At 41.8% G+C, this 23,867-nt stretch overlaps 1 protein-coding gene across 5 annotated transcripts in view; it reads right to left on the reverse strand.

Annotated features, from left to right (window-relative positions):
• Positions 1 to 23,867, reverse strand: part of LOC103384279 (endonuclease V) — a 55,887-nt gene that overhangs the window by 27,932 nt on the left and 4,088 nt on the right. For 4 of the 5 annotated variants that reach the window (XM_025058532.1, XM_008317740.3, XM_008317741.3 and 1 more), the window contains exons 5-7: positions 22,621 to 22,733; positions 15,623 to 15,691; positions 15,370 to 15,498 (exon numbers count right to left, since the gene is read on the reverse strand). In XM_025058532.1, the coding sequence (XP_024914300.1) occupies positions 15,370 to 15,498; positions 15,623 to 15,691; positions 22,621 to 22,733 (311 nt within the window). Of the gene's footprint in view, positions 1 to 288; positions 499 to 15,369; positions 15,499 to 15,622; positions 15,692 to 22,620; positions 22,734 to 23,867 lie in introns of those variants that run through there. The other variant, XM_025058533.1, reaches the window with a different exon arrangement.

A 23,867-nucleotide genomic window follows, 5' to 3' on the forward strand; every position in this document is an offset into this window, starting at 1 on the left:
GAGAACCAAATGATTTCATGACACTATTACGTTCTGTTCTTCTGGGTGTAAAGGTGTTTTTGAACGTATTTTCGAACGCATATTCTCCTAGTCTCATACTCAAACCACGCACTGACCCAGCTTGGAGAGGAAAGGTTGTCATTGTGACACAGCACAACACTGCTTTTAACCCATCACCATGCTCAGAGCTGCTCAACTTGGCAGCTGGTGGACTCGAACCTAAAGCCATCGGGACACAAGTCCGCTTCCTTAACCGCTAAGCCACCACTGCCCCACTGAGAAGGAGCTACATGCTGAATTATTTTTTTAAATAAAAGGCAATAACTATTCTCTCTAATCCAAAGATTTATTTAACATCGACATATTTGTTCTCCAAGTGTTCTGTCTCGCAGATGAAGCAATTTCAACCGGATGAGAAGGCCGTCACCTCTGTCTGAGCAGGGAAAGCAACCAAATCCCACACACTGAACATCCTGACAGGCATCCTGACCCCAGTAGCTGTCAACAGATAAAAAAATAATAAAATCCCAAACAACGTGGCGTTCACAGTTTGATGTTGGAGTGCACCAGGTAGGTTCTGCTGCTGCAGCTGACAACTTCACTGCAGGAAAACACAGGAGGATTTAGAACAGAAGCCCTCACTGTGGGAGTGGTACAGTATGATGGAGACAGCTCCAGGAGGAGGTAGGGGTACACGGTGATGATACGATACTATATGACTGCAGTAGCCTCCGAATACAGATCCGTTTACACGGATCCCGCGCAAAGAAAATCTGCATCTAAACAGAGTTGTAGGATATGACACCAGTCCCTGTAGAACATATGCCAGGCCTGTGTGTGGCGCTGTGTAACAGTCATGTTGTTCTATTCATGTTGTAATGAAGGGGTTAACTGTTTACAGGTATGGAGAAGGGGGAGGTGGGTGGTGAGAGCGAGCAGAGAGTGAGTGGTTCTGCTGAAAGTAACAATGGCGGGATTTACTGACAATGCCAACAATTTTCCAACATTCCAAAAAGATCCAGAAAGTTTTGGTGCAACCCTAGGCATCACCAACGCCTGTCCTGAATGGAGCCGCAACGTGGATCGGGAAAAAAAAATCGATACAAATGCGTGAAAGTTTGCATCGGTTGAAATTCAAAAAAATGAATCGTACATCAAGGTGTAAGGAGTAGGCTATGTTATCTCGAAAAGTCACTGGTCGTACCATGAGACTACACACTCTAGTACAGCAGGTGGCGGTGTGAGCGTAAAATCGTTGGTTGTGACTCGCTATTAAACTATTAAAAGTTCTTCCATAGACACAAACGGTGTTTTTTGCCTCAGAAGAAGAGGGCAGATAGTCCTGGGTTCAATTCCAAGGCAAACCACATATTTGGCGCCCCCAGGGGGCAGCCTGTTGCAGCGGATCTGCTGTTAGTAAAAGAAATTCCCAAGTGTGGGATCGATAAAGTTCAAATTATTATTATTATTATTTCTTACAAATATCATTGTATTTGGTCATAGTTTGCCTGGAGCTCATTTTGTTTGAATTTGAATTTGGGATTCATATTGTATCGTGAGTTTGAGTGTATTCTCCATCCGTAGTAGAGATCGGTCACAGCTACTGAACACACAAAGGCAGAGAATGAATCCGGGAAGCGAGAAGCCACAGTTATCTTTACTGATTGTCAACATGACAAAACAGCAGCAGACATAAGAACAGATCTGATCACTTTTGTTGTCCACAGCCTTTGATCAATGTTTTCCGTCACTGCTCTGATTCACTGAAGCTGTTTGACCCGATAACCGTGCGATTCACTGATCAAACTGCTGTGCAGTCATCAGATATCAGTCTGGGGAGCCAAACCTTCAAACGAGGGTGATGCTAAAATTACACTTCCTGTGGCGCAATGTTTTTGACAGTCTAATACAGTACATCTGCTTCAAATATAATACTTTTTAGAATTAAAAAAAAACATACTTAAACTCAAAACCAAGTCAACTATAACCAAGAGATTGTAATGAGGTTAGACCAGGCGTTACCAACGTGGTGTCCAGGGGTCACCTGGTAGCCCCCATGGACAACCTAAGGTACCTACGGAGTATGTTCTAAAAATTAAACTAGTCAACAAGAGGCTCAAAAATTTTACTGTTACTGTTCTTTTTGAATCAGTTCGACTAGTAAGGATATTTAAATGGGTGCAATGACGATGGTAAGAAGAGAGTGTACTATTGTATGTCCCAGAATTCTTATGACATTGTTCAGGAAGTCTTTATCAGACAAGTAGCTCTTCGTATTACTAAGTGTCCTTGAAGTAGCTCTCAGTTTCAGAACGTTCGGTGACCCCTGGGTTAGACTCTGAGCAAACTAAAGGTGAGGAGTTTATACAGATTAAAGTCTGCTTCACAATTTAAGGAAACGTGGATGGGAAAGAAATAAGGAAGGTGATCAGAAATAAGGAAGGTGAAAGAAATAAGGAAGGTGATCACAGTAAACAGCAACAACAGCTGCTGTAAAAACATTAAGAAAACATTAATTATATATATAAAAAAAAGTGTTGTTTGCTAAAAATAATGCCTCTGTGCCTGCACAAGAAAACCAGACATCGCAAAAATGGGGTCGGAAAAGACTTCTTTTTGATAGGTCCCCTAATGCAGTGATTCCCAACCATTCCCAGCCGTGAGAGCTCAAAAATCAGAGCTGTTGAAGAAGATCTTTCTTCAATTCCTGCCAGTATTCTAGCGTTGTCTTCAACTAAACAGGCCAAGATTTTAAGTCAATTATGAGGTCATTTAAACAAGAAGATTAATATATTTCATTACACATACTTTTTGTGTGATTCTTCTTTGGTGATGTGCCGTCAGGTTTTTCCGGATGATATATATGTGCCGTGGCTTAAAAAAAAGGTTGGGAAACACTGCCCTAATGGATACAAGACACACTAATATGTCCAAAAAAACCATTCAAAAGTTCATCCCAGTCCAACTTTTCTAATTTTTCATTCCATCCTGACAGAAGATCTGATGTTTCTCGGCTCCGGCATCGCAAATCAGGTTAGTCTCTGAATAAATCCCAGCATATGAACTGACAAACAAAGAGCAACAGAACATCTACAGATAATTTTCTTTTCTGGTATTTGTACTCTAGCTGGCCAAATTTGCACTTGTATTGTGTTCCTGACAAATGAGAACAGGAGGGTGAACCGAAGTGGAGGTGGCAGCTGTTTTGCAGCAGAGCAAAGAAATTACATTTGTCTGAATCCTCATCTGTTGTTGTTTCCTGTACTATATATTTATTCTGCCAAACTCCCTGTCAGTATGAGACGGCACACACACACACACAGAGGTGACTCTGAGGCTCAGCTCTGGTCCAGCGGCCCCAGGGCAGGTTTTCATCCTGTTGTCCCCTAAAGCCCCCTAAGCCCTGCAGCTAAGCCCGACTGCTCCCACCCATTCGTCCCTTTCTACTATCTATCCTTTCACACTTCCCTCATTTAATCCAAAGTTTTAATCACTCTGATCATTTACTGAAGCGCCCCCACCCCCCTCCGATCTTTTTTCATCTATCTCCTCACATCTCTGGCTCACCCAAGCCATCCGTGCGTTTCTTCCTCTCTTCAGCCCGTGTCTCATTTCCACCTCGGGGCTGTTCCTTCCTTCCTGCCACTTCACAGACAAGGCTTAGAGTCCAGTGACTGCAGCGGCGCCAGAATGTCAGACAGACATATATTAACATTTAGACCGGCTCGTGGCACCAAATGGGATCTAAACTTTTAAAGCGGTCACATCCTCTCGGGACATTTCGAGAAAGTTCCAACGGAGGTGCCAGGACACTGGTACCGACCTTCACAGGTGTTTTTTTTCTTTTCTTTATCCCCCCCCGTCACCCAACAAAATTGTTGTCAGACTGTGGACTCATCTTGATAAATCCAGGACATGCTGAACCTTCTCTGGTGGCTCTGGCAGTTTTATATAAAAAAAAAAAATGAAATGTTTTAACTGGCTGAGATTTCGCACCGGAATTCATCACAGGCATGTCTCTGAAGAAGAATGTCCACGGGTCTTTGGCAAAAACTCAATTTATCTTTGTGATTTGAGCAGTTTTTGAGATCCAAGAGGCAGTAGAGGACAGCAGGAGAAAAGTTATGCCAGGGCTGGGCTGGGCTGGGGTGGGGGGGTTTGTTCAAAGTACTACCAAAAATGTTTTTCCTCAAAAGGTCAGAGGACATTAGAGTCTCCTTGATGTCTCCTTCTACTCCCTGACGGTGATTATCATACATTAATGGGGGTAATTAATCGGGTTCTGATCATATTTATTAATAGGAACCCACAACTTGGTTGGAATGTATGGTTTGGGAACATGAATCACTGTTGTGAAAGGCCTATCGAAAATTTAAAAAAAAGAGATACAAACAGATCTTAGTTCATGATCATTTACACAATACGTGTCAAACTCAAGGCCCGGGGGCCAGATGCGGCCCGCCAACCCATTTTGTGTGGCCCGCGGGAGCTTAAAAATCATTTAATAAAGTCCATGGGCTGGTACCAAAGGACCTATGGACTGGTACTGGTCCGCGAACCGGGGGTTGGGGACCCCTTGATCTATACAGTGTTCCATTTAAAACCGGCCCTTCAACAGGAACTGTATTGCTGATGTGGCCCTGTTTGACAGCCCTGATTTACACCATCCACTGTAGTTGAATTATAGAACACAATACTGTTGCAGCCGTATTGAAGCACATTTTAGTAAATATGAAAAAAAAAAAAAATTATTTTTTGAAGCGTTCAGCTTTTTTTTTTTTCAGTGCTTAGAATAGGATACTCAAGTTCTGGAGAGAAGCCCTTGTAAATGTTTCATGTTGTACTGTGAAATATTTATGGTGCAGTTTTCCAAAGCCTTAGTCTTAGAGTATGGTTTATTTTAATGTTTGTGATGTTGAACATAGACATAGTTTTATAGAGAGAGAGGCGTCGGATTATTAAAGAAATGAATCAGAATGAATCCTAACGCCTGAGCAGCCTGGGGCCACATCAACCAGTCAGTCAGTCAGTCAGTCAGTCAGCCAGCCAGTCAGCCAGTCAGTCAGTCAGTCAGTCAGCCAGTCAGTCAGCCAGTCAGTCAGTCAGTCAGCCAGCCAGTCAGCCAGTCAGTCAGTCAGTCAGCCAGTCAGTCAGCCAGTCAGTCAGTCAGTCAGCCAGTCAGTCAGCCAGTCAGTCAGTCAGTCAGTCAGCCAGCCAGTCAGCCAGTCAGTCAGTCAGTCAGTCAGCCAGTCAGCCAGTCAGTCAGTCAGTCAGTCAGCCAGCCAGTCAGCCAGTCAGTCAGCCAGTCATTCAGTTGCTTCATCATCGTACTCCACACACAAACACCGCCATAAATACTGAATGACCGTTACTGAATGAAAGCAGTGCTGGGATATAGAAATAAAACATATATTTTTACATAATGTTTTCAAGTTTTTCAATAATGTCTGTAATGTATTTTGTTTAGTAAAAATAAATAGTGAAATAAAATATTTAAAACATAGCACGTTTGTGTAAGAGATTCAAGTTGGAACGAGGAGGTCGTGTTCTAATTCTTCCATTTTTCTGCTTAAGCCACACAAAAAACGCCACTTAAAAAAAATCGATATACATTTTTACGAGCTTGGATTTTATTTTTAAGACTATCCTTTAAATATGTGAATGCTCTGCTGCTCTTAGGCAGCATTTACAGGTGGCTCAATGATTTCTTTTTTTTTTTTTTTCACATTTTCACTAGAAGTAATTAGAAAAAAAAATTGTTTCACAAGTGGCTGACAACGTCTGCGAGAACTATTCCAATAACTGCCCGAACAATTTACCAGGAGATATTGAATGGACCGACACTGTCCAAAACAGCCAGAACTCTGGGTTCATTCAAATGGCCTTGAAGCCCAAAGTTAACAGGAACATCTGTTGTAGTAGCGAGACATCACCAGTAGGGATGTCAAATGATAATTTAAGAATAGAAAACAGCAAAATAATCTTGGTATCTCTTAAAGCAGAGAGATAACAGAAGAGAATTTCCATCAAATGATTTATAATATTTACTATTGGAATACTGCTTTGGGTTTTTTTATTTTTTTTTATTTAAACTGAGATATGTTTTACTGCAACAGTCAGAAACACACAACAACTCTGCAGGCCTGAATTATTCAGAGAGTAGAGCAAGGCTGAGAGGAGGGGAGTGGGGGGGGGTATGGAGGCAGAAAGATGGATGAATGAGTGATGGTGATGGCTTTAGACGCAGACACACGCTACAAACTGAAAGAGATTTAAAGAAATGATGATGAAATGTGGGAGCGGGACACACATAAATGGACACCGTGTATGATTGACAGCTGGGCTCTACCACAGGAGCCAAGCATTGTTGGTTATAGGTTAGGGTTAGGCCAGGCATGAGCAAACTAAGGCCCGGGGGCCGGATGTGGCCCGTTCATTTTTTTAATCTGTCTCGCCTAACGTTTCAAATTATTTATTTTTCAAATTAATTATTTGTTTATATTGATAATGATGCTATATTTATATATATTATCGTTATAAATCCGCCTTTTCCCTTCAATACCTACATTTCCCCATTAGATGGCGTAGAAAGTGATGAAAGCATTTTCGCATTTTAGCCTTTAAGCATGACTTTTACATGTTATTTATCTAGTTATTTATTTCGTTCAACCGACCGCTGCATCTATCTGCTACTGACAATTGTGGCCCGCAACTCAACAAAAAAATGTTTTTTTAAGAAGGTCACATCTTTCTGTATTCATCCCTGCTGCACCATTATTCTCTGTTAAAACTATTTCTATTTTATCTTCACCAAAGGGACAATCTCTAACAGCTGATGGACAGCTTTACGGCTCCGGAGGTGGAGGAGGTCGGTCCCCAAACAGAAGGTGGGTGTCTCGATTCTTGGCTTCAGGTCCATATGGCAAAACTGCCCATGACTTAAGATCCCTGGGGTAACAGCTCAAAGTACCCCATTCTGATGATGTGTCTAAATTAGTATGAATATAACCTTAGATTGGTTCTATGCAAAAAAAAAACACAAAAGTACTCAGACAATTCAAACCCAAGTAACAGTTTAACATACCTTTAAATTAATTTCTGGAAAACATGTCAGAAGTCTTCTGCCCTGTTACAACCACTAATCTTAGTACTGTCTGAGTGGCTTGAATTTTAGTTACTAGTCAACACCAGCAACTAGCAGTCTCAACAAATCCCGAGTCCTGGCCTCAGAGACAACGACCTGCAACCACCTTCTTCAAATCTCCCTCCAGATTTTGTCCACAGCTCAAGTTCGGTGACCGCGATCACACTTGAATGGTAAAATCGTCGACTTAAAAACCAAGCGTTCGAAACTCAGACGCTCCTCTATCAACTAAACGAATCTGTTGTGCGCGAGTGATTCCGTAGACGTAGGTCAGCAGCTGTGAAAACAATCGGATTCTTTTGTCAGGAACCGAAATCAGAGCACATTTCAAAACAAACAGTCCCATAAAACAATTTCTCCTTCTCACTTTGACGCTGTCTTCCAGTTTCGGCACCTTCGTCGTCACATGTCAAAACATACTGAGTATCTGCCAAGTGATTAGCTTGATTACATATTTCTCTCACATTTGCAATTATACACACGCCCATATGCTGCCTGTCTTCTCTGCACACACACACACACACTGCGTTTCCAAGTCTCTTCTATTCTATGCATGCCTCCCCGGTGCCTATCACTCACATTGAAATTCCATCTGTTTTTGCAATATGGGGGCACAGCTGTTCATCTTTTACATTTCTTATCTTCCTGCCAAACACAGGTGTGTAGGAGTGGGCGCTGTGGGACGAGAATGTGCTGGAAAAACCCAGAACGGACGCGCGTTATTCGATGCTTAAAAAAAATGGACGTATAAGTACGAGTAACTACAAGTAGTAATGGAAGGAAATGGAAGGAGCCATTAATCGCTAAAACCGAAGCCTCGGGACTCAACAATAAGTTGACGGTAAACTACTCTGGACCGAGCGTGTTAAATAAAAACCAACGACCACCATCATTCTGCCGCTAATTGCCGTTTTCACACTGGCGCTTAATACGCTATTCAAAACTGGTTTCGTTCCACGTGCAAAATATCGACACTCATTCCTCAACTAATGCGCGTTAACTAATCTACCTCGAAATTGGGAAATTGGGTGCAAAGCCATAAAAGCTAGTATGCTAACGGTCCCGGAATTTTGTGTCAGTTTAGCAATCGTGCAAAATTAGCATGGATTCGTGACCAAATCACGTATGGAGTGTGCAGTGAATTCCGGATTACAAGTCAGTGTGAACAGAATTGTATTCACTGCCATTTTAACCACCAAGGAATTGATTGTGGTATTATACCCGATACGGGAATCGATCAGCAAAATTCTTAATTTGTAAATCTCAAAGATACATTTACATATAATAAACGTCAACGGTCTGAACGTAGCCGTAGAATTCTTCAGAGCTCAATGACAAACGAGGGTAGCACCGACAGAGGCGACAGTAAATTGGTGACTGCCACGGGAAAGGGAGGAACCAAATGTTATTAGTGACTTCCGCTCAAGACACGGCACTCAGACAAAGAGGAGAGGAAAGGGTTTGGAAGCAAGCTGTTACCGTGCATCCCTGCTCCGCTCCTCTGAGTCCCATTAGCACTAGATGTCTTCCCATTAGTGCACGAGAAGAAAGAGGATGAGGTTTGAGGGGCTGAAGAAGGAGTAATGGATTTTAACCTAGAGATAATGACCACCGGACTTTACCAACATGACAATGAGGTACACAAATGAGGAAAACAACGCACCACTGCACCGGGCTGCCGAAGCTCCAGAGGAATACACGAGTGCGGGGGCAGAGGTCACAGATGAGCGGTAAAAAGATTCACTGTTATAGAGTCGGGAATTTGCAACTCACTCTCTAGGCTGAATGATGAAACACAAGACTTCAGCGAGCAGGAATATTTGATGTCTTTTCATGCACTCACTGTCAGAGTCGGAGTGTTTTCAATTCTGAAGCGAATCGCGTTTGCACTACAAAAAATCCACAACAGTTTACGACAAGAACCGGGGCCATTGTGCGTCGCTGTGGACTCATTTACAAATGTCAGAAATTAGTGGCAGATTGAGACTGACATTTCGTGAAAAAAAAATTTCAAGAAACTCAAAAAGCGATGCCATCCAGGTCATCTCATCCAAAAATAGTTACATCGAGGGCAACTGGACGGAGTAGGTTTCTTGAAGACGCTTCTTAGGTTCTGGATGCCTCTTGGATAAAAACGTCTTCAAGAAACCTACTCCGTCCAGTTGCACTCGATGTAACTATTTTTGGATCAAAAAGTGATGACAAATAATACCACAGAATCATCCAACATCCCAGAAATCCCTCTCCTGACTAATCACCGCTTGGAACTGATGTTCAAGGGGGATAATTTTAGAATTTTATATTTAAAATTCCCAAAAGAAAGAAAAACATCATCCTATCAGCTACAATTAGAAGACACCACCCTGTCAACTGGTTTTCGGCTTTTGAGGTTTTGTGGACGTGATTTTTGTTTGCGTTTCGGTTCGATTTACAGACAGTTTCAGGTTTGTACGTAACACCGTGGACTGAGGAGTCCGAAAAAAAAAAAAAGAAAACCCTGTTGCTAATTCAAACCGGTACATACTGCACCAAGCCTTGAGGCCGATTGTGTGTTTGGTTCTGCAGGTTGGAGAAAAAAAAACCCCCCAATTTGGTCTTTATTCATTTCCTTGCAGTGAAGTTTTAGTTTCAGTGGAAGTCTGTTGGATAAATCTGCCAAAGTGAGGTTACGTGGTGCAACACTGCTTCCAGCTCCAAATCAACACTTGTAAACAGAATTAATATGTCAACACGAGAGTCACTGGCAGCACGGACCGTGGCGGTGATCCAGTGAACACTGCCGTTCTCCAAAGTCCTTGTCAGATGATGAGGATCCAGACTAATTGAATATTTAGACAGGGAGTTAGTCTGACGGGGGGGGAGAGGGAGAGGCAGACAGGGAGTTAGTCTGACGGGGGGGGGAGGCAATCTGCTCGTCATTTCACATTGGAATAACAAGAGGACACAGCTGACGCAGTCCACCAAAACATGCTGGAAGGCTCCAACCACCAACATCGCCAAGACAAACTTCTTGATTCTTGATTAAACATTTAAATGTTGTAAAATAGAACAAGTGGTTAGAACAGGCTAATGAACAATAGAACAGGACGAATTAGCTCATCAGTCAGAACTGTTAAAGTAGAGCCAAACATATCCAACAACTGTCCAATCACGTTCTGATTTGATTCCTCAAGGAGAAGTGGTACAAAAAAGTAAACGGAACGGAGGGAGGAAGGGAGGATGGTGTGGTCACTAATGTAACATCTCCCTGGTGGATCGGCTCCATCTCTCTGACCTCTGCTCTGCAGTCGGACTCACTCTCTGTCACAGTGGCCACTGTGCTACTACTGGTTTCCTCATGTTCTATCAAACCGTGTCAGATCCAAGGGAAGTTACGACTATTCTGTTCATACTGACGGCTGTAAATGTAAAACTGTGACCTTTGTCTCTCTCTGCACGTCTGCTGAACGGTTCTTGCTTCAATGTGTTCCAAAAATCCATCCATCCGTCTATCCATCTATCTATCCATCCATCCGTCTATCTATCTATCTATCCATCCATCTATCTATCCATCCATCCATCATCCATCCATCCATCCATCCATCCATCCATCCATCCATCCATCCATCCATCCATCCATCCATCCATCCATCCATCCATCCATCCATCTACATATCTATCGTGTCATCTTAGCAAATTTCAGGTATTTTCTGGGCATTTTTAATTTCAAGTTTTCTACTATGTTAGGATATTTTTGTTTATTTTTTTATAATTTAGGAATTTTTTATAATTTATATGTTAGGATATTTTTGTTTATTTTTTATAATTTAGGAAGCTTCTTCAATTTTTAACTAAGTCCAGATATGTTTTAATTTTTTTTTCATCAGTTTTCCGTCAAGCCTTGAGTGATTTCTAAACTAATTTTTTGGGTAACTTCTCGGCTCAACTCAAGGCTACTTTTGTGATGTGATGTGTAATTCAACTCAACACATTTTTGGCTACCACTGTCTGCCTTATGTTCTTTCTTCAACATTTTGTAACAATTTTGGCCGGTTAACTTGATTTTTACATGCTTGAGCAACTGACTTACTTTTGTTATCCAACCTGACAATCTTACATCTTAAAAGTACTTTTTTTTGTACTTTTTAGTACTATGAGCCATATGATTAGCTAACTATGTAATCCATGCTAATTCTAGATAGCTTTAAGTTATTTCTAAGCTTCGACTTCGTTAGAGGTTTTCGATGTTTTAGGGGATTTAGTACTTAATAATAATGTGATTTTTGTTCCTGTTTGTTTCTGTCGTTTCCTCAGATCTTTTTCAGTTTCCTACAATTTTAGAAAAGACATTTTGGTTTTGTCTCGTTTGGGTTTATGGAAAGTAGCGCATTAATATTCAGAGGAGCAGGTTTCAACAGCGAGCAGGAAGTATTTCTGAGTTTGTGTGTGTAGTTATTTTCTCCAAAATGTGAGCCTGAATTAAAGTAATAATGCTTTCAAAATGAAACTCTTTCACACTGCTGAAGGGAAAAAAAAAAATGTATCCATGCATGTGGGAGGAAGGCGTGGGTGAGTGTGTGGAGTGCAGGGTTTCGGGGAGAGGCTTGAGATGTGGTGTGAATTATTTCGTGTTTGTCTATGAGCCGGTTGGGTTCTGACTCTGACACATCAGAGTCTGCGGCAGAAGATTCTCACGTCAGCTGTCACATCACTGCAAAAGCCCACCATGATGTCATCTTTCATCCTTCTCTCCAGCTGTGGGGGAGGAGGAGCAAGGGGAGGCGGGGGGGGCTTTATCACACTCATCATGTTAGGCGAGACTTCGATCAGGCTCCAGAGAGTGTTAGGAGGTTCAGTTTGGAACATTTTGTAATTATTCGCTGTCAAAAGTTGTGAAGGCCGCCGAGTGGAGACCAGGGAGGAGGAGGCGGGCTGTAACAACCGCATCTGTTGCATCAGTTGCAGTATAATCTCATCTTCTCTGTCTCCTCCTGGATGCTGCCTTCAAAGGCTGCACCAGCACATTTGGTATTTTTCCAACTTTCTTCACTCACTCTCTGCCTTAACTTCCTGCCACAGTGCATTGTTTGACGTGGGCCACCAAAGTTTATAACGTGAACAGTTGCCTTAAAATAATAAACGTCGGCCAGTGGTCAAAATCTGTGCAAGGCTAGTAATTCAGATTTCTTCTTTCTTAAATTCCAATTCTAATTAAGTATACGTCCGCATTCGTCGACCAAAAACACAAATCTCCAAAGGCTAGTAATTCAGATTTCTTCTTTCATAAATTCAAAATTAATTTACGTTGACATTGTGACCCGTGTCCAGGTGAAGCAATAGACTGAGGGGGTGAGCAGAGGTGTCACCACTAGATGTCACTAATTCTCACATGTTGGATCCATTTAAGAAACGTTGGTTATTCAAACCGGCCGTAGCTCCACTTCCACAAACGCGCGAAGGGTTTGTCGAAGGGCGTATCACTTAATCTGCTCTTTGCTGCGAAGCTTCTTCTCCTTAAAATGTTTTCACGACTCAACCTCGACCTCGACGAAGCCAAATACCTTTCTTTCCTCTCCAGATCTGAACGGGGTGACAAGAGTTCAGCACGGCTACAACGACGACGACGACGACGCGATGACAAGATAAGTTCACCTTGGAATAAAGAATTACACTAAAACTGCAATTAAAAAGACAAATCACGGCACAACATCATTTTCGTTCTCAGCCAAAGGCTGATTAAAAAAAAAAAAAAAACGTCGAGTCAAAGCATCGCTCCCCCCCCCCCTCGCCCCTCCCATCGCCGAAATAACAAAACTGCAGCGTTTATAATGAAAGTCCTTGGTTTTCTCATCTAAATCAAAAGACACAGACAGGTGATGAATCCAGCAGAGAGAAAGTTAAATCAGATAAATATTGGGCAAACAGAACATAATGAGGTTACATGACGACATCCCACAGGACTGTTTCAGTTTGTCATCACTGCAACAGCTTCACTAAAGAAACATTCACGGAAAGTGAGAGGTGGACAGAAGCGCGAGAGAGGGAGGGGGAGAAAGGACGGGAGGGAGAGCAGAGGGACACGGAACGATTAAGAGAGAGACTCGCCGGGGACGGGGGGGACGGGGGGCATAAGACAGTAACAGAGGGGACAAAAAGAAAAAAAATGCAAGAAATACTGAGAGGAAGAATAGAAAGCAAAAAAACAGGTGGAGAGAGACAGAGAGAGAGAAAAGGTGAGGAGGAGAGGAAAGGGGGACAGAAAGAGGACAGGGGAGGAAGTCTAAGAGGGGACAAAAGGGCGAGAGAAAGATGAGTGCAGCAGATAGAGCGAGGGGGCTGAAAAGATAAGAAAAGGGAGAGATGGAGACGGGAACGAGAGGCAGAAAGACAAATGGAGAAAGAGAGAAAGGCAGAGACAGAGACCAAAAAGTGAAAGGGGGGAAAAAGGGACAGAAAACGGGAGGAAGACAGGGGAAAAACAAGGAAGAAAGGCAAAGAGGAGAGGCAAAAAGAGGGGCAGGAAAGAATTCTAAGAGGCAGAACAAGGGTTGAGAGAGAGAGAGAGACAGACAGGGAGAGAGAAAGAGAGGGAGAGTCAGGAATGGGAAAATGGAGGGAGGAAGAAAGGGGGACGAAATGAGAGAGAAAAGACATAACAGGACATTCAGTCAGAGTCATAGATTGGACAGAGATAGGTCAGTTGCCTGCTGTCCCCTATGGTCCATACATTGGATGTCATACACTTCCATCACCTGAGATACACACACACACACACACACAGGTGTACATACAGGACGTGAAGACGGTGTCTGTTTGACTGAACCTGAGATGTATTTGTGTGTATGTCATAGTAAATAAAACCGATTCTGTTGTTTCAAATGGGAGAATATACAGTACATGTCTGCTGGGAGTGCAAAAAAAAACCAACAACCCCTGCTTAACAGCAGAAGCACAGCACAACCTAGTGGCGGAAAGACAGAGAGCCTGCCGGAAGGCAGAAGGATCATTTCAGGTCATGTGTTTTTTTTTTTTGTTTTTTTTTTTTATATATCCTGTTCCAATTCCTCCTCTGAAATGACAGTTAGTGTCAAGTTCATTTTTGGAAGGTGATGGTTTTATGTTGCTTCCTCCCCGAACATCAACATATTTTGAGGACTGCTGAGCAGGATGTGACAGGACTCATTAAGACAGCTTAAAAAAAAAAAAAAAAATTTAAACCTCCAGATATTCAATTTATTCCACACTCACTTATCCTGTTTAGAGAGATTTAAACCATCACCTGTGGGAAATGTCTGAAGCAGGTCGATGAGATTCTCTCACGTCTGAAGTCGTTAAATTAGCCGTGGAAACTGGGGATAGAACCAAGCCAACGGGGCTGACAGAGCTTCTTCAGGAACATTTAAATATGAGAGGGTGAGTTTTTTTTTTAATAAGTTGTTGTCGTAGTTAAGGTGGATTCGTTTAAATACAGAGGGTCGACCGACCAGATTAAGAGTCAAGATCTATAAGACGGTAGTGAGACCTGCTATGATGGTCAGGTTTAGAGACAGTGACTCTCTCTAGAAGTCAAAAGGCAGAGTTGGAGGTGGAGGAGAGATGAAGATGCTGAGATCTTCACTGGGACTGACCCATTGAGAGGGTGAGTAGATCTATGCAGTGGAGGAGAGATGAAGAGGTGGAGCAGTTTGGAGATAAGGTTAGAGAGGAGGAGTGGTCTGGACATGAGCTGTCCAATGTCATTAATGCGTCCGTTTCGACAGCCCGACTAAAAACACAACTTTCACTCAGCAGTGAATTGTCCCATGAGTTTATCAGCGGTCAAAATGACTGATTTTATGGTTCTCCGAATACAGATTAGTTCCGTCAAGTTCATATCATCTAGAACAGGCATGGGCAAACTAAGGTCCGGGGGCCGGATGCGGCCCGTTCATCTTTTTAATCCGGCCCGCCAAACTTTTCCAAATTATATAATTTATGTATATTATCATTATATTTCTGACTTTTCCCTGCAATACCCACGTTTCACCAATAGATGGCGTAGAAAATGATGAAAGCATTTTAGCGCTTCAGTCCTTTATGCATGACTTTTACATGTCATTTATCTTAGTTCACACCAACGCTCCATCTATCTGCTCCTTTGTGACCCACGGGTGAAAAAGTTCGCCCACGCCTGATCTAGCAGGTTATTTCAAACCCTGTGGTTTGATCTCCATAAGAACCTCCGAAAGAACTGAGTCTGCACGTACCTGTCTGATGGGTTCAGGAACCCTGTAGCGGCAGCAGGAAAGTGTGAGTCGTACTGCGGCGTCCAGACTGATCCTGTGGCCCACAGACACGTAGACGGGCTTAAAGCTTTTGTCAGAGCTTCTCAGAGCCTACACACACACAAACACACACAAACACACATATGGTTCAACTCTGACATTCAGCTGCAACACTAACACCTCCTTTAACCCAAACTATTTGTTTCTACATCTGTGCATTTGTCCTTCACCGCACCTTTCCGAGCACTTTGCCTGAGGCGGAGGTGAGCGGGAAGCTGTCTCCTCCTTTCTGCAGAGCAGCTATCTGTGGAAGAGAAGGAACCAAAAAAAAAAAAAAAAAAAAAAGCTTTTTGTTACTTTGACCTCCGTGTGACATCACAGACGTGTCAAATTGAAGCTGAAACACCTGGAAATGTTAAACACTGACTTCAAATCCTTCAAATTCTCCTTCGACTGGAATAAAACTCAATGAAACACAAGTCGAGACAAAAATGTTTTTTTTTATGGCACCTTTTTATGGGACCTTCAAATAAATAAAAATAAATTGTACATCAACCCACTTCTGTATATATGGTATGAATATTCAATATCCAGCACTTCAAATAATTCAAAAAAAGTTTCATACTTTTTTTTTTTTTTTTTTTAGATGTAAAACAGATTGATAAACCAATAATTCCATGACCTCATGGAAAACATTTGGGGACATTCCATGGATCTCAGCCCCTATGTTGAAAATCTCTGATTTAACTTTAGATATATTTTTTTTTTGTTTTGATTTTTTGGTTTTATTTGGAGATTTAGTGTCTCTCCCCGAAATATTAAATTGACACTAAAACTAAAACTTTACCTAATTTAACTTAATTTCTTGTTTTCATTTTTATTATTTTGGCTTTTGATTTTACACTTTTCTTTTCTTTAGGACTGTAATATATATTTTTGTCTTAATAATAAACAATAAAAATAAAAACAAAAATAATACTATGAAGTATTATTAAGTAAACACATGGAATACCTAACAAGTTAAATAATAAAAATAATAATAATTATTATTATTATTACTATTATTATTATTATTGTGTGTTTGCATCCAATGAGAATTTAAGTTTTTTTTTTTTAATCAACAGATCACTTGTTGCCCTGAACTTTTTACCTAACATTTGATGGACACTCTGAGACTACTGTATGTCAATAACTCTACACACTGGACAATACTAAAAAAATGCATTGTCCGCCAGGTGACAAAGCACAGTTGCATTTGTTTGTACGAAAATAAATCAGAGTCAGCAGGACGTCTTGTTTACTCTCTTTAGTATCGTCAATTACTGCTTGAAAAATTCCAGTCGCCGAGCACTTTTAAGTTGTTGATGTGAAGAGAAAACCGGTGAATTAGTGCAGTCTGAAGAAAATTCACATTCACTTGTGAATGCTTTCAACTGGAATAAATTGAAATATGCAATAAAATTAAATGGAGCGTTACATGTACCAAGAAAATCAGAATCGGAGATAAATTTTGCAAAACATCTCTTAGTGAATTTTCACACAACGAGTCTCGTGGACGTGGGTCAAACTTGACAGCTGTGCCATTTTTTTTATCGTTCAGTTGTACGAAGGGTTAACTGTCCAATGAGTGATGGAAGGAGCAGGTGTCCTCATCAGAGAGTGAGAGAGATAGAGATAGAGAGAGAGAGTAAGAGTAAGCAAAAGAGGAGCATCGACCAGGACAGCATTTCTTCAAAGTGAGAGAAACAAAAAAAAGACTTTCATTTTTTTCCATTCCCTCTTAGATAAAAACAACAACAGTCTCCTCTGTTTCACACTGAGCACAGAAATATTTGCACTCAGATCATGTGGAAATTCAGTAACAGGAAGAGACCAGACAGTAGGTAGAGCTGAGCTTTACTTCAAGGTCACAGGATGAATGCAGAGTGCATCTTATAACAGAGACACACTGTCTGTAAGAAGAAGAACTCTTTTGTTTTATTTTTTGGGGGACATTGGTTACAAGAAACCACTGTGGTATCAGTGGAAAAACAAGAGTTTGGATACGTTTTTATGTCTCAGAAATTAGAAATATTTCTGTTACGGACACTCGACGTCCATAGACAAAGTCGCAAGACTGGGTCTGAGAGATTTAAAAATAATATTTTATAACTGGCTGAAAGCTTAGGTCTGTTCATTCCCCCCAACATCCTGAACAAAAATTCCATAAGAAAAAGTCAGCGTTTTAAGCTTAAGGAGTCACGAGACTTTCTGCGTTATGCTGCCTCATTAACTGGCTGAAAGCTTAGGTCTGTTCAATCCCCCCAACATCCTGAACAAAATTCCATAAAAAAAAGTCAGCTTTTTAAGCTTAAGGAGTCACAAGACTTTCTGCGTTATGCTGCCTCACATGGTAGGTTTGTGTTCCTGCAGGAACACTGAGCAAAATATTTTTTACCACCAAAGTTATTAAGCCACGCATTTAGACACACCGTCAGTGACATTAGCACATGGATGACTCTTCAAATTGATCAAAATAATCTTTTTGCTGGACTTCGGTGTTTATTTTTAATAACAATTACATCCGAGAAGATTATTTTGACAGGAAACACTTAGGTGAAAATAAATCAATTCCAGCTCTTTACATGAAGACAATGTCAACAGGCAAACACTCCCATCAGATGACATTGATCTGCTGCAGAGCAGAGAACACTTTCTATAATGCCTCAGAAAAGTCATCCGAGCTAATGTTGTTAGCCACCGACACTCACTTCGGACTGTCCTTGTATGGTGAACTCCCATTAACTCCAATTAGCTGCAGAGCCTGTGGCGTCAGAAAACGTTGCTGCCCGTCAGCTGTAGGGAGAAGTTTAAATCTCCTAATCCGATCTGGAGCTAAAGTGTCCGGGATGTGTTCATTATGCTGCTGCTATCGCGTAGCATCTGCTTTACATCTCCGGACTCCAGCAATTAGCTTCAGATCAGTGGCTGAGCGTGAAATTGTAGAACTCGGTTCCTCGATCGCGCTGATGCAATTGTCGCTCCCCCTCGAGGCCCGACACCCTCATCTGCCACTGTGTTCTGAAATCACCTCAGCCGAGGAAATTAGCATCCGAGGTAATCTTCAAAATGGAGGGTGTATCAAGTTTTCTTTCGCGCCAACTTCGGAGAATTAGCAGAAATAAGATGAGGTCTCGCTGTGTCTTCTCGAACACCTCCTCGTACACGAGGACCGAGCGATGCGCCGACATCTCGCTACATTCAATTTCAAAGCGTGACCAAAACATCGGGATTTCTAAAAAAAACCAATATCCAGTCGGACAAGAGTCTCTGAAAGTTCCAGACACAATTTAGTCTCAGTTACAGAGTTTATAAATATATATGAAATAATACCTACGGTAACTGAAGACGAGGCAGGAGATGCAGGTGAGGAAGTCTTTATAGGCACTTTGGTTCCCAAACGTTTTTGGCTTGTGATGCCATTTTGACATAACAATTTTCTGGCGATCACTAGCTAGCTAGACTTTTTTTTTTACGTGATCGCAGCCATGAATTGAGATGCGCCAGCTCAGATATTTTTACATGCTGATAAAAAATATTTTTTATCAATCATTTTTACAATCAATAACTAGACATCTTGGGCGATCCCATTTGAATTCCAAGCGACCCCACCTGGGTTCGCGACCCAGAGGTTGAAAAACACTGCTTTAAAGGTGTTACTACATAAATCAAATACTTTGAATAGATGTAAAAAGAAAATTAGTAAAATATTGATTTAATATGAAATGACAACATTCTGTGTTTTTTGATCTAATCTTTACCTTAACTCAACTCAACTCGTCGTATTTGTTACCAACCAATCTTTGCCTTTTACCTGACTGTGGATCAGCAGGTTACCAACAACAACAAATTCCACACTCCTTGCGCTCAGCAGAAATCCAGCCACTTGTAGCATCTGCAGTGTTTATTCCTCTGTTGTGAAATTTGATGATGCAAGAAAGACCTTATCAAAATCTGAGCTTGCACCAAATTTTGCTGCATTAGCCTCTGGGCTTTCAAATCAAGAGCGACCCCTACAGGGCTAAACACAAGTTTTCACCTATTTGAAGTAATGATAAAAGTATTGTATCAACCCTATGTGGTTGTACTGTAACCTAACTTTAACCTAGGACAACAGAGGCATCGTTGCCATTAATCCACCTCTCCTTCATAGTCTAAATATTCCTAATAGGCCAGTTAGATGCTGATGATTGAACTGGGTCAAGTCTCACTGGTGGTGAACTCGCTGCTTTGACCCGTTGGTTTGAAACCGAGCTGAGTTGAAAGAGTTGCGGGGACAAAGTCTGAGGGGATAAAAAATGTCTTTGGACCAAAAGTCACAACAAATGCTGCTGATTTCTCTGAGTCTTTTGGGGGTTTCTAAAGCAGATCATCAGCCTCAGTCTCACTCCATCTCCGTGCTTAAATCAAGCATCCACCGTCAAGTCCTCACTACTTCTCCGGGACCTTCTTTTTCTCCTCCTGCCTGTCATCTCCATCTCTCCTCTTTTATCCAACACATCCAGTATCTTCTATCTCAGTCTGAATCATCGTAACCTTATCTCCATCTGTTCACCCTCTGCTGTTCTTCTGTCAATCCAGTTAAACACCTCCATCTGTTCACCCTCTGCTGTTCTTCTGATCTGCTTATTTCTAAATCTGTCAATCCAGTTAAACACCTGCATCAAATGTATGTCGACGATATCAAACTCTTACTGAAAGTATTATGACACTTGGCGCCTCCTGTGGCAGCCTATGTTGGTTGCAAAGCCTCACACTGTAAATTTTCTAATTGTGCGACGAATAGGAGACTCGGTTGTTATATTTGTCGTTATCACTCGTCTCATTAACAACTGTCATCTCATCTTAAGGGTTGCTTGTAGTTCTGACTTCATGCAAGGAGAAAATAGTATTCAAAGTCCTCGAGAAACGGAGCAGGAACCACGATTTTACACAATTTCCTCTTGCCGAGTTAGCACAAGGGGTTAAGACAGGAACACTGAAGAATGTCCCGGTCCGTCTCTGTAAACTTTGGTCTTGGTCAGGACTTGGACATTAATATTTCTGCATGTTTAATTATGAACCTAATCAGCACGTTCTTCAACTAAGGAATCCAGAACACCTATGTAAAATCCATGCACAGACAGGGAGGACTCGCCAACTAGCAAGGTACCGGCGGGGTCGGAAGTGTCACGGTGGCACAGTGGTTAGCGCCACTACTGCACAGCATTCAGAAAAGAGGCAAGTGTAAGCTAAGATCAATTTCCCTCCTTCAGCCCATGTCTTCCGAGGACACAGCTGCAGCGCAGCGGTGATTAGCAGTTAACGGACGCCTCCGTTACAGCGCCTCCTTCTCCCATCACATTAGGCTCATCTTCTAATTTTAAAAGTGATGAGATGGAGATGGAGTGTCTGTCGTTCCTTTTGTAGATGGTGTTTTGATTTTTTTGTTTTTCTATTTAACCACTGAAGCTAAAAACACAAGAATCCCTCAGCAATGTGATCTTCACATCTGTCGCTGTACGGTGTAAACAGACAGAAGGCATCACGCTGATTCGGAAAGGCTGGGTTTGGTTCTGGGTCTGAGTCTGGCCACAGCATGATGTCAACTTTGTGACGCTGCGGCAGTTACCTTGAGGACAGCAGAACAGGAAGAGGAAGACGTTTTTTTTTCCCTCAGAAGTCTCAGCTTCTCCACATCACCTGCATCTGCCACAATTTGTGTTTACTTTAAAGACAGTCTTCCTGGAAACAAATCCTCTCCTTAGCTCATCAGTTAAAGCAGTGCTTCTCAAATAGTGGGGCGGGGCCCCCCTGCGGGTGCGCGGTGCGGTGCCAGAGAGGGGCACGAGGGGCTGGCAATGGAATACGGCACGCTGGACACAAGTGTACCACATGCTTGAATGATAAGAAGCCTCCAGTCACTAGGGGGCAGCAACTCATACAGTAAAAAATATTTGAAAACCACTGGGTTAAAAAAACCAGGGATGCTTTGTTTTTTTAAAAAAAAAAAAAAATTGTTGTAATACTTCATACTGTATATAGTATACGTACTAGCGACGGGGCATGAAACAAAATATTTGAGAACCACTGAGTTAAAGAAACCAGTGATGCTATGTTGTTGTAGTAAAAAAAAAAATTGTTGTAATACATCATACTGTATATAGTATATGTACATAATAGCGATGGCCCTTAAAGAATTTGGTGATATTTGAATCCAGTTCTCTTCCGTCTGAGCGGGTCGTTTCTGTTACGTCATTTATCGTACAGTTTTGTTTTCCTCTGAGCCCACCGCTGCCGGACCTAATTCTGCCTTGTTTTTGTTTCCGCTCTCAACAGGTATGTGAGGAACAAAGTGAATATTTGCATATTAATAACGTCCAGATTTCACCGTCCCAAAGGTTGTTTTTTTTTTTTTTTTTTTTTTTTTTACAGCCCAGCCATTTGTTGCAGCCTGATTTGTATTCAGAAACCTGCCTCGGCATTAGACACAGAGAGGCCTTGGCTGCTTACAAAGAGACACGCTGTCAAAACAAAGTACGCACCGACACTCACTCACGCACGCACACACAGATACACAAGAGCGTGCTTTTACATGCACGCAAGAGCACACAGTGAAGAGGAGATTATGCCCTAGCCGTCGCCCCCCCCCCCCCCTCCCCCCCCCGCACTGACATCTCTTTGCTGTTGTTTAAAACCCAGTCAGCATTAAACACAGCATTAAACAACAGAACATGGATTGACTCTTGTCAAGGTTGCCAGCATTTCACTTGGCGATTTGTACAATAACAAAAGTTATTTATGAGCACAACAACGCCACACCACATCAATCAACAATTATTGCCATGTTGATTGAACAACAACCCTCTAACAATCTAAGGGTTGTTAGAGGATTGTTGTTCTGAATTGTGGTTCCATATTTTTTTTTTTTTTTGTTGCTAAGTTTAGTTTTTCGCCATATCAGCGTACTCATTTTGAACACAAATTTAAAAAAAAAAAAAATTACGGCTAGCATATGGCTCACAAAACGGGGGTATTATCATCACACACTGGCCAGCGACACACTTTTGGCCCACGACCCACCAGTTGAGAATCTGTAATAGTAACGAAGACAGTGCTTCATCGGAGTTTAATTGTGTTTTACCCTTTAAATCCGTCCGTCTATTGCGAACAGAGACGTTTTAATATTTGGTCCGTTCGGGCAGGAAGGCTCACCTGTGATTGGTGCTCCTCACTTTTGAACACGCCCTGCACCTGCAGCAGGTTTTTGGCCACACCCACACAGGGCAGTCCTGACAGAACTCCGAGATGACACGCCAGGCCAAACTCTGCAAAAAAACAATGTTGACCGTGAATAGATTTCAGTCAGAACACATTCTAGATTCAAACCCACTCATTTGGGCAGATACTCCTGTACGATTGGAACATCAGGGTCAAAATGTCAGGGTTAACGAGAGAACCAGAAAACGTTCTGAATTCCCGGACATGCCCAGATAATGATGTCCAGATCACAGGACATGTGGCGTGTTTGTCTGCAGAGCAGCAGCACACAGTGGTTACAGAGTGAGGTAAAAAGAACGACTCCATCCTCAGGCTTCGAACTAAATAAGTCACTGAAGCCTTGTACTTAACACAAAGACGTTAGATTAATATTGATTTTTTTTTCTTTTCTTCCATGGCACTGCAGGAAAGAAAGCAAATAAACACATTTCTCAAATAAGAAAAAAACAAAAACCCCTTTCAGGACACTGAGGTTGTTAATACTCTGTGAACCTGGGCTTTAAATGAACTCCTGGGATCTCAGGACACTGAGGTTGTTAATACTCTGGGCTTTAAATGAACTCCTGGGATTCTGGGATCTGAGAGCAATACATCTGTGTCGCAGAACAGATTCAGAGTTTTTTGGAGCAGGACAGAAATATCGGTGTGAGAGACGTTCAAATGAGGTCAGAGGTCAACTCTGGTCTGGTCTATGGGGCCCTAATGGTTAAAGTTGTTTCAGTTAACAGAAAAGACACAGTGACACATGCCAGGATTCCTAGATTCGAACAACAACGGTTAAGTCCTGGTGGCAAAGTCGAGAATTACAATAAATTGAGATAAAGTGAATGAAAATTGTTGTTGTAAGAAATTCTTTAGTTAATGTCACTCACAAGTTAGTATTTCGCTACAGTTGCAAATGTTAGGGATGCCATAAAGGCACAGTACGCACCAACGTCCTAAATAAATAAACCAACTGCAAAATGAGCCCTACGTGTTGAAATATTTACCATGGGAAAATAGACCCAGTAGGTGGCAGTAATGTAACTCTGACGGTTGAAATCTGTAGAAGTACAGAGGAACATTGGTTGTCGCGAAGCGAATGTTGCGCATCACGACTCCTGAGCACCAATAAGGACGGATGGAACTGCCTTTCTTATTTATAGCTTTATTCTTTAGTCTGTTGTGTTGATTTTTTTTTT

The sequence above is a fragment of the Cynoglossus semilaevis genome, chromosome 9 (assembly GCF_000523025.1).
Source record: "Cynoglossus semilaevis isolate Cse_v1.0 chromosome 9, Cse_v1.0, whole genome shotgun sequence".
Classification (NCBI taxonomy): Eukaryota; Metazoa; Chordata; class Actinopteri; order Pleuronectiformes; family Cynoglossidae; genus Cynoglossus; species Cynoglossus semilaevis.